Here is an 11,633-nt window from a genome sequence, read left to right as displayed (position 1 = left end):
CCGCTAGGAGGGTGGCCTAACCTGAGGCACCGTTCATGGCCCCGGTCCAGGGTTTGAGACCAGCCAGGCTTGTTAAGAAGGTTACTTACGTCTCACACAATTTTACAAAAATTAACAAGTGGCACGCACGAGCCCCCTCCTCTGTCGCCTCACAAAGCAGACACAACGAGTTCTCCATATGTCGGTTTAAGAAAGCNAAAAAAAAAAAAAAAAAAAAAAAACCGAAACGACTGTTATACATCATCGGCAGAAACTTTCACACTTCACTAACAGCTACTCAGCTAATCAATAAATTCGAAGCATTTGATGGAACCCAAAGGTTCATTACCGTGTTCACAACAGCTCCGCACTGATCCCCATCCTGAGCCAGATGAATCCAGTCAATATCTCACACCCTAATCGCTTAAATCGCCCCTGTACGTAACTAAGCACCGTGTCATAAAAACGTATGTGGGAGTGGAGGTATAGTTCCACGTATTATCTTCGACAGGAGGTAAGTGGTCAGCTTCAAGCCATGCTCGGATTATCTCCGGGGAAAGAGTCCCCGGTACCTTTGTTACAGAGGGCTGCATGGGCCTCAGAAGCAGTGTGGACGCCATATGGAAAGTCACGAAAAGACAAAAATTCCCCTGTGCTTAACTAATTAAGCACTACACGGCGATGTATGGGGGAGTGAAGGTATAGCTCCACCATCCTGGACTGTGTACAGAAGAGAAAATATCTTATACTTCCTGGGAATCAAACCTATATTCTTCGGCCGTCTAGCCTATAGCCTACTCACTATACTGACTCAGCTATTCGGTATCATATTCCATTTCTTCAGTGTCTATTTTAATATTCTCTTTCTATCTATGGCTAAGTCGCTAAAGTGTTCCTTTTTTTTCTGATTTCCCGACCGAAATATGCACAAGAAAAACAGCACAAAAACGTTACAAAGCCAAGCTGATAAGGTATTCGTAAGCAAACAACAAAAGTCCCTAAAACCTGCATTCAAATCGTGATATCCCGATGTAGCGGCTGTCATCAGACATCATCTGAACGGGTGGCAAGATAATATTAAGACGGATGTTGGGTAAATACGTCAGGATGTAAAGAGACTCACAGTATGGCCCAGTGGGAGCCTTTTGTAGTGGTACAACAGGAAGTCTCGGTCAGGAGATCGGCTATACTGACTCGTGTTTATGTAATTATCCCGACATATGTCGGATATCTTAAATTCGGCCACGACCGCCTCCTTCCACATTCTAATTCATCATTCCCAATTCATCCTACCACTGGACACTATGCAGCCTGAGCTACTGATAGTGTTGTGAAATAAATAATATGCAATATGAAATTTAAATCATTGGCATAAGCAAGTCACGGCGTCACATCCTAGATTGTTCCTGTGTTCGAGCCTCGTGCGGTGACCTGATATCTCAAGGTCTCCGAGGTTTCCAGCAGTCTCGTCATAACTACAGGCCACGACCGCTTCCTTGTGGTAAGACACAATAATCGCCAGAGAATCAATTCAGTGACGCATGAGCAATGTTTGTAACCCGGGTAGTACACCCGCAAGCGGCACTCGTTCTTTGATCTTGCATTGTCTCCGCCGCCTGAGCCTGGCCACATGTCAGTAGTACACTTGCGAGCATGCGCATTGGAAGGCTGCGTGTCAGGTAAGAACGGCGTTACTTTTACATTTTGTTACCGTAATCTGCAGAACAAAGGACTGTATGAGGACTGCACGAAAGACATTGTGTCCAGCTCGAGGGCCAGTGCTAAGTTTCGTGACGGTTAGGCGCTGCCTTCTGACAGCGGAGCCTCCGGTTCAGACCCGGGTCACTTCTTCTGAGGTTCCATTTTCCCTTGTTACTCATAATTCCGCCATTGCTCCAGCTGATCTATGACGGCCCCCTGAGGTGTGCGATAGCCACGAATAAGCAGCACATCACCACATCCTCGATGGGGGACCATCTCTGTCCCGGCACTTTCAGTCCAAAGAGTTCAGTCATATAACCGGCAGTCCAACGTATGAGACGTTCACTTATTACAAAATACGAAGATGATTAGGAAGCCCCAGGCTTACAAATAAATGCCATTAAAAGTTTTGGATCGTTTATAGGCCGATGCAGAAGTTCAGATTGTAACTTTCCCCCTTATTACACGGCGTAGTCTCGGAAGCGGGATGTCGCCGTTTCGGAGGAGCATAGTGCCTCTCAGCGTACCTCGGCTGTGGGATTCAAGGTGGAACATGCTGCCTCCATCTTCAGGACAGAAGAATAAGCCAAAGAATCAGAGTGCAAGACCCTCCCTAACTACATCCAGTGCCGATGTCCGTAGCCCTAGTACGAAAATTCACCAATATCCATTGAGCAATATCAGAGCCGAAAGTGCGTTCACGAAAATCTCGTTCCAGTGTTGCCGTGGTGGTGTGGCTGTTGGTGGTGAAGGCCCAGCAACCCGAAGGTCCGAGGGCGAACCTCGACACCCACTCGACTCTCCAGAGACTTATTCAGGTGAGTAAAGAACGGTCCTAACGCCCACAGAGGCCAGAATTCTTGCTTTCTTTGTTACTTCGCTTAATGACGCTTTCGTAACCTACTCGAAATGCTAGGATGATTATGAACGATAAACTGAAGGGAATAAGAAAGGAAGCTGTCGTAGCATACACATTTTAAGTCACTACCGAGTGAACTGACTCAAGCGGCAATTCTTCTAATCTGTATAACTGAGGATCCCTGTTCGTATCTCGGCCGGGACACCAATTATCTTCACTTCCTCTAGGCACTGCCGTTCCTGTCCAATCCATTAAAGCATCCTACCGCACGACGCCACACAGTCTGACACACTTGACAGCGTCGCTAAATGAATTAAAAAATCCAGAACTTGCCTCTATTCACTAAATAGGATAGACTAGAACCGAGCCTGGACCCTCCGAATAAGGAGCATGCACGCTCACCACTCAATCCACGACATTCCCTTTACAGCCCCCCCCCAAATGTAATTTTTATAAAAACATATACATATTATGACTGACGATATTGCCACTATAAAACGCGAACAGTTAAGCACTACACCATGAAGACGTGTGGGAGAGTGAAGGTATAGATCCACAAATTATTAAAGTGACCACCAGATGGAGGTGAGTGGTCAGCTTCACGCACCGGTCGCTTTACTCCTGGGGAAAGAGCCCCCGGTACCCACTGGATAGGAGGCAGGGTGGGCCCCAGTGCCGGCCTGAAGGTTAGGAAGAACAGAAAAATCTGTTCCCCCGACCGGAAATCGAATCCTGATCCCCTGGTTTTCCTGCCCATAGCGAGTCGCTGTGCCGACTGAGCTTTCGTATTTGAACATAGATTCACATTGTAGTTTAGTAGGTGGATGTCAACGTTTCGGAGGAATATACTGCTCTCGCCTTCAGGGTAGAGTAACAATAAGTTCCAAGTTTAATCAGTATTTGTCCATTCAGCCCATAAGTGTTATAATTAGACGAGCTTAAAAATCGGGTCTGGCACGTCTGAAGGTTTACTCTCTGGTTGGATCTGGGCTGAGGGTCCCATGCGACACCAGCACTTTGCCAACCCCTACACACGACCTCCTGTTGTAAACAAGACCCCCTGTGTTGCAGATCCTGCAGTACTGTGGGATGGAGGAGTCGCGAGCTATGAAGCGAGTCTACCTCTCCACACCGAACGTCACGTGCAACGATGGCTCGCCGGCTGGGTACGTGAGAGATCCTGTAGATATCCATGATTTTGCCATCATGTGATGTGTGAAAGATATAAACCATCGTTAAGGCTTCTTTAAAATGTAAATACGGAGTCGCACTGCCATTACACTGAACCCGGGACCAGTTAAATTCATGTGAAAGTCTCCGAGCGGTGAATTCGAAGTCTTCTTGGCTGTGACCCGGTGTGTCCGTGCCTCCATCTTCAGGCCCCAAGATGAAGGTCACATCCCAGAAAACCGTAACCTGCAGTACAACTCAGTTCCTTGAGATCCCTTTTAATGCCGTGATTTCAAGTGCTCCCTGCCAAACATTACTAGAGCAAACCAAGGATGAAATGGGCGGGGCATGCAGCACACATGGGAATGCATGCAGGTTAAAGAAACGGGATGGGAGGGTGCAGAATGGGTTCTTCTTGATCAGGCTAAGGGCCACTGGTGCGCTCTTGTGAACAAGGCAATGAACATTTGGGTTCAATAAAATATGAGGACTTTCTTGACTAGTTGAGTGACTATGAACTTCTCAAGGCCTCTGTTCCAAGTGGAGGTTAGATATTAACCTTTCAGCTCCCTGTGACTCTAATCAAGATGTCCACCTCTTGCTTCCATATAGGGGTGGATTAAGGTAAGGGCGAAGCAGGCCATGGACTAAGGCCCTGAGTAAGGCGGACATGCAACTTGCCTAGCATAAGAGGGTGGAAGGCCCCAAAGGCTTTTAGGTGCTACAGAAATGTGCTTTTTGTTGCCCTAATAGTTCTAATAAATAACAAATCATCTAACACACATCCACACCCCACTACATTTCTCAGTGGCCTGGGGCCCCGCGTTCAATACTGGCTTAGGGCTCCGAAAACTCTAAACCGCCTGAGCTTCCATTTGTATATTCCTCGCAAACACTACCAAAATATCATTTTTCCAGAGTATGGACCACAAAAATCACCCATTAAAATAAGCAAACGACGTATCTGACTTCTCTGTTAACGTGACAGCGGCTTGATTTCTCCAGTTAATACATGAGTTCTGTCTGACATCGGCTAAAAGCTGGCAGCAGCTCAATATGAGTACATGTGATAACCTCCATATGCCAGACACTAACTTCAGAAAAGTCAGAAAGGAGTTTCGTGTACTGGAGTTAAGTAATTCAATAATCTTCCCCCTACAACAAAATGTTTGAATTATGGCATAAAACTGTTTAAGTCAGCGTTAAAAGAGTATCTCCTATCTCCTTCCACTCTGTAGGAGCGTTTATCTCTATAAAAAAGTCTCAATTATAAATACATGCAAGTAATAATTATGCCATCTCTTCGATACAATTATTTTGGTGTAACTGACGAGTACTGTAGTTGTAGTACAACTTGTGGGGCATCCTTGGTTTGGGCCTATGGAATGCAAATAAATCCTATTCTATTTCTCAATAGGTGGTGCGCAAACCCACCGGGGATCATCACAAATCATCTCGTGAGGCAAGAGAAGCAACTGATGGTATTAGATGCAGTCCTCAGATCCTTTCAAAACATTTTAATCACCTACTTACAACACCGGATTCCACTCCTACAGCCGTGCAGACCTGAAACACTTCTTGAATTAAAGCCCAATAAGGCGTGAATTTTAAGCCGAGATGCTGTAGGGCAGTCGCAGTAACTTTTTCCTACAGCGACTTAAATTTGGCACTAATTTTAGTACCTGTCTCGACCTTTTATATTTTTCTGAATTAAAAAGCGGGAAACTGGTCTTCTGATTAACTTTCACGGCCCTAGCGAGGTCTCCCGCGAGCCTCTTGTGGGTCGCGATCTGGGGTTTGGGTTCTACTACAAATTTACGATACATTATAATTTAAATATGTTTGTTTCTAACTGACATAAAAGTAATACGGCATTGTCAACGTTAAGAGTTTACACGGAATTTTACGATTTCCCCGGCAAATAAAATTACGTTACAATCTTCCCAACAGGACGGGGACGATTCTCGTAGTTGCTTCATAACTCTTTTACAACTTAACTTTTCCATGTCGTCCCACTCATTTCCGGGAGGATCAGAATAGTAACTTCTCATCCTCTAAATTCAACCCTGTTAATATTCCATGTGGTGATAAAGTGGAAGTTTTGAACAATGCAGTTAACTTACGTCTGTTGGGTTGTTATATAATGGCTGTGTGAAGTATTTTCTCATGCTGAAAACACCATTTTCCCCTCCTGGATAATTGTAGAAACCTTTGCTGCACATTTTTTGCTGTTACTGTCTAAATCTGTGAGAGCTTATTGCTGCTTTCCACAATTCTCTCACCTGAAAAATTATCTGTCGCGTAACTGCCAACGGAGGTTATGTCTTACTCAGAATTTCCCGCCAGGATTTTGTTCCTAGGCTCCAGTTTGACTTGGTTAGTGATGTGACGTATCGAGACATCATTGCTTAGTAAAACAAGGCCACAATTACGTGAAATTATATGGAACATTTAAATGTCAAATTAAAAGTGATCGTAGCTGTAAACAATTTATATAATATAGAAGCGTCTCGAATATGTTCTTGCACGACTGTATTCATGTATGGCGATGCTGGAGAAGAAGCTAGCTTGACAAGAGAAGTAGGAGAATAAAGAAGGAGAAGAAATTTTAAGAGTCGGAAATGTCTGCCACCTAGGTGCAAGTGTCAGAAATACATTAGGACGACAAACGATTGCGCGATGACTTAAAATGCGTCGCAAGTGAATTTTAACTTTTTCCAGTCGGTATCAAAATACATGTTTTTATGCTATGAAGTCACAAATGAACTCAACCGGATGAAATCTGTATCAGTATAGGAGGTAGAAACCAACGATATTAACAATATATCCAAATTTCCGGATAGAGATTAATGGCGAAGCTATATAGTCTCGATGGCCTCGATATTGAATGTGTCGTTAAATAGCCAGATTAAGAACATAAGGCAGAAGTCGTAGTAGTACTAGTAAATGAAGGTAAAAATAATATTTCGGGTTTGTTAACTTGTCAGCATGAGATGCTGAACGAATCCATCCTTGGAGAAAATCTTGTAGCATGAACACCATTGACTTTGAATAAATATCCTAATATCAATAGAATACGGAACTGTATATTCAGCAACACTATTTAGCTTAATGCAATCGAAAACAGTTAAAAGAAAATTAACTCATATTAACCTAACCTAATATCACCAGCATTGATCTTATTTTAATACCGTACAGAAGCAAATTTGTGATTCAGGTTACATACATTACATATGATACCACCATCTTCCAAGGCCCAGCATTTTGCTAATAGCCCAGTAAAGTAACTGGCTATGGGCTGGATGACTAGGGTTCAATTCTTGGCAGAAGAAATTTTCCTTTTGTCTATGGCCTCCTATAAAATGAATACTGGCAGCTCTCCCCCCATGAGAGAGCAGCTGGGATGTCAACTGGCCACTCACCTTAGTCCAATGCCTATGTCTAGAACACTTGGAACTTTCCCAACATGTCCCTTATCTGTCCATACCCCCTGAACCCCATCCCACATGATAGATTTTGTATGGTACACAGAGCAGTGAGAAGGGGAGAGGAATGGTGGGTAAAAAAGGCAAAATGCCAATTATTTAACTTTCTGTCATACCTTAAAAATTCACTGCACAATCATACAATCAGGAGCCCATTGTCAGTATGATGAGAGTGGCAGAAACGTTACATGTGTGTGTGTGTATATATATATATAAGTTTATCATGAATGACTGAATGTATAAGGTGTAGACCTAATCAAGCTCCTGCACTGTGACCTACAATGATCTACTGCACATCACCCTGTTTCAACCTGTCAACAATCCTACACTTCAAATAGACTGTAGCATCTTGCTCACAGGGGTGCCCTGGTAGTCACCTGGTTTCATAAACTAATGGCCTACGTGGCAAAATCTTAAGCAAGCTGTACCCTCACACTCACATAGGATGTGTCTGTGGCTGATTCATCTTTTTCTAGGCACCATTCACAAACAGGACTATTTGTCAATCCCATTTCAAAAAGGTGTCCTTTCAGGCGACAGTGTCCCGTAAGTAGTCCTGTCACCCACTGGTTAATGAGGAAATCCTGAAAAAGTGCATACCTGGGAATACTCAAAATGCCAATGAGGCATTACATAGTCTTATTTGGATTAAACGCCCAAACGGCACATTTATTTCTAAAAAAAAATATACAATCGGGTCACTAATGCAGTGAGTGAGTTCAACCTGGTTTCTGTTTAGTTCTAACAGTTCCTTGGTTCTTCTAACAGAGAGTCTTTGTAGGAATCCTGCCTGTTTGAGTCCTGTTAAGGACTCCAAAGTTTACCATAAAGCCCATAGTAACTTCCACATTAAATTGCTTCAGTTATAATCACACTTGATCACATTGCACTTACATCACTGCTGTTCACTCTTATACATTGCAGTCCTTGGTGGACACTCTGAATCTTGTTTCTATGAATATACAAACCATGAACTTGAAGATTCCCTAATGGCCTGCTTGGAAACTGTTTCTGAGAAGCCAAATGCTGGTTCAGGTCCTAGTAACCTTTAAATGCCAACCCCTGCCATAGTACTGCTAGAAATGTCATGATTATTTAGGGACAAATATAGACACACAGAAAACCTTACAGTACTTTTTTCAAATTACTTCAAAAGACGAAAACATTCCTCATTAAAGCTTGTTTTTTCCTCTAAACATCAGCATGTCATATCTGATGCCATATACTGAGAATTGCTGTACTAATTGGCAAACAATGAGCCAATCTTTTCAGCTGTGGAATTTTTAATTCGAGTATCCAAAGCCACTCTGCCCAGTACGTGTCATGGAAAGAATGTCCAGACCCAGCTGTTGCCAACTTGTTTCATTTGTGACCCAGTGCCCATATTGGTTGCACCCTGTTATGATGTGCTGACAGTTTCAAAAGGAATGAATGATAAACCTAGATCAATTTCTCCTTCTTAGATAAATATTCTTACATCTTGCAGTGTTCTGATATTGTGAACGGAAACAGCATTTACCAGTGGCAGAATGTATAGATGCATGAATATGATAAGTTACTGAACCCTTCACTAATACACTGCTCTCACTTTCTCGTCTGTTACAGGTTCTACCTGCGTAGGTCACATGGCAGCCAGCGATGGATTGTCTTCCTGGAAGGTATGTATGGCTCTAAATAAAAACCATGGATTTCAAGATTATCTCATGGTTAGTTCGACAATTGTGAAGCAAATATTCTACTATGGCTGCAATAATATTTTTATGTGGCTGTTCTGGAATACATAGGCTTCTTCAGTCATGGAACATTAAAAAGAAATTGGTATGAAAGCGAATTCAAGGTTGTAATAAAAGTTTATGAAATCATAAATAACTAGGGTGGGAAGGAGAATATGATTAGTTCTGTCATAAGATTTCTTAATCTCAAATCTCTCTATATTAAAACTCATATAAAGAATTAAAAAATAATTTATAAAATAACAATGAGCTCAAAGGAATCTCTGTAATTACGTTTAATAACTTTCTAGGATTGTTCCCAACATATTCATCTTGCTTGGGACAGGGACCCATGACAAGCTCTTATGAACACAGCAATGAGCTTTCAGGTTCCATAAAGGGCAGGAAGTTTCTTGAGCATCTAAGGAACTATCAGCTTCTCAAGAAGGCACTGCTTCATGGAGTTAATTAAACTTGGTTGTAATTTAGAATCTCTAATGATGATACAGTACTTGAAAGATGGCACTGTTATGTGTACAGGAGGTTGGTACTGCTATGACCACCAGAGCTGCCTTACACGCTGGCAGCGACTGCGCCACCTGATGACATCACACCACTGGCCAGAGACTCGTAGTGGTATGTATGTCACAGAAGTACCAACAACACATATCACAGAGAACATAATAATAAATACAAATATTAACACTTTAGATTAACACTTTCTGATTTAACATGAAATATCTTGCATTTTATCCACACAGTGTTTCAGTTTCAGTTTCACATCATTCTTTCCATAAAATCCTTACACAGTTACACAACCAACAGATATAGAAATCGTCCAGTAGTATAAACTCATCTTGCTTATAAATCAAGCAGTTGTCAATATGTTTGTAATATAAATCAAATTAAAAAGTTTAATATATAAATTACCCTTTGCATAATGTTGCCATTGTCATCTATTAAAATATTCCTCCAATGTATAAAATGAGTTCACGAATAAAAACTCTTTTAAACTGGCTTTAAACTTACTTGCATTATTTGAGATTATTTTGATTGTATTTGGAAGTCCATTATAAATCCTTGCAGCCATGTGATAAACCCCATTCCTGTATTTTGCCAAATTGACCTGGTACATATGTATATTCATATTTTGTCTAGTATCTTTTCCATAGCAATCCTTATTTATATTGAATATTTCTTTATTATTTATTACAAACATAATTAATGAGTACATGTATTGTGATCTTAGGGGCAGTATATTTATGTGGTTCATACGAAACATTAACAGAAGAACGCAGGCTGATGGTGTTTGAGAACAGGGTGCTCAGGGGAATATTTGGGTCAAAGAGAGAGACACTGCCTATTAGGGACTTCATAATTTGTACCCTTTAGTACGATTTTATTAGCATAAGACATGTAACACACAAAGGGGAAAAAAATAAATGTGTATAGAATATCAGTTGACTTACCTAAAGGAAAGGCATGACTTTGCAGACATAAGACAAAACTGGGCTAATCCTACTCTTGTGAGCATGGTAATGAACCTTCAGGTCTCAAGGACTCTGTAGTTAGTTATATGAGAAAATTTAAGCAAAAAGCCACATCTAGGCAACACCGAATAACTCTACAGCTTCTTCACTTCCTGGTACAGGCACTCAAATCTGTTCTAACCTCACACACTCATTCTTTTGGTTCACACTGTAGACCCTGTTTTGGTATTCTTTTATCGGTCATTCTGTCAAGATGGTTTGTGTTCATCTCTTTCACTCTGTACTAAATGCAGTATTAGTTTCTTCCTAATATTGTATTTGCTTAAACATAAGCCTGCATAATGAGGAGCTTCATAACTTGTACTCTTCTCCAAGTATAATTAGAATGATCAAGTCAGGGAGGATGAGGTGGGCGGGGCATGTGGCACGAATGGGGGAGACGAGGAATGTGTATAGGATATTGGTGGGAAAGCCAGAAAGAAAGAGACCACTGGGAAGACCAAGGTGTAGGTGAGTGGACAATATTAAAATGGATCTTAGAGAGATAGGATGGGATGGTATGGATTGGATTGATCTGGCTCAGGATAGGGACCAGTGGAGGGCTCTTGTGAACATGGTAATGAACCTTCGGGTTCCATAAAATGCTGGAAAATTCTTGAGTAGCTGCAGAATCGGCGGTTCCTCCAGAAGGGCTCAGCTCCATGAGCAAGTAAGTAAGTAAGTAAGTAAGTAAATATAAGCCACCTTTATATGTAAGCTGTACCACTAAAATTGCATGATCTTGAAATGAAAAAAAAAAAAAAACATCTTATGCATTTACATCATTTTTTAATCTTAAACATTATGTCTCACTTCTCTCATTATAAGAAGTTGGGTGTAAACTACAGTGAACATCTGTCATATGACCAATGAAATTTAGCATCTTCAGTTCTTCATTTCTTGGTGATCATAATGAACTATATACTGTCGCGTATCGGGCGTATATCGCGACAAATGAATTCTCGATGTATTCGATGTAGCGAATTTTATTTCACATTCGCACTTACAATCACCCAAATTACAGATTTACGGTTACTGCTATCTGCAGTATCACAATTAGTACACTGAAAAATGCCAGAATACAACTGACTAGTTGCTGGCTAACTCGGCGGTAGCTCCAGGACTCGCTGACTGTCTCAGTACAACTGACTGTGAATAGCCTTCGCTGCTCCTTATGTAACCTCGATCGGACAATACG

At 41.7% G+C, this 11,633-nt stretch overlaps 1 protein-coding gene across 1 annotated transcript in view; it reads left to right on the top strand.

Annotated features, from left to right (window-relative positions):
• The first annotated feature begins 225 nt into the window (after nt 1–225).
• LOC111866143 overlaps nt 226–11,633 on the top strand; it is a 32,056-nt gene continuing 20,648 nt past the window's right edge. The window contains exons 1-5 of the mRNA XM_033752128.1: nt 226–1,658; nt 2,399–2,498; nt 3,611–3,705; nt 8,800–8,852; nt 9,447–9,542. Coding sequence (XP_033608019.1) covers nt 1,633–1,658; nt 2,399–2,498; nt 3,611–3,705; nt 8,800–8,852; nt 9,447–9,542 — 370 coding nt within the window. The 5' untranslated portion in view covers nt 226–1,632. The remainder of the gene's footprint in view (nt 1,659–2,398; nt 2,499–3,610; nt 3,706–8,799; nt 8,853–9,446; nt 9,543–11,633) is intronic.

This window comes from Cryptotermes secundus, unplaced genomic scaffold (genome assembly GCF_002891405.2).
Source record: "Cryptotermes secundus unplaced genomic scaffold, Csec_1.0 scaffold318, whole genome shotgun sequence".
NCBI lineage: Eukaryota > Metazoa > Arthropoda > Insecta > Blattodea > Kalotermitidae > Cryptotermes > Cryptotermes secundus.
The sequence above is the reverse complement of the archived record's forward strand: the minus strand, read 5'-3'. Positions and strand labels throughout refer to the sequence as shown.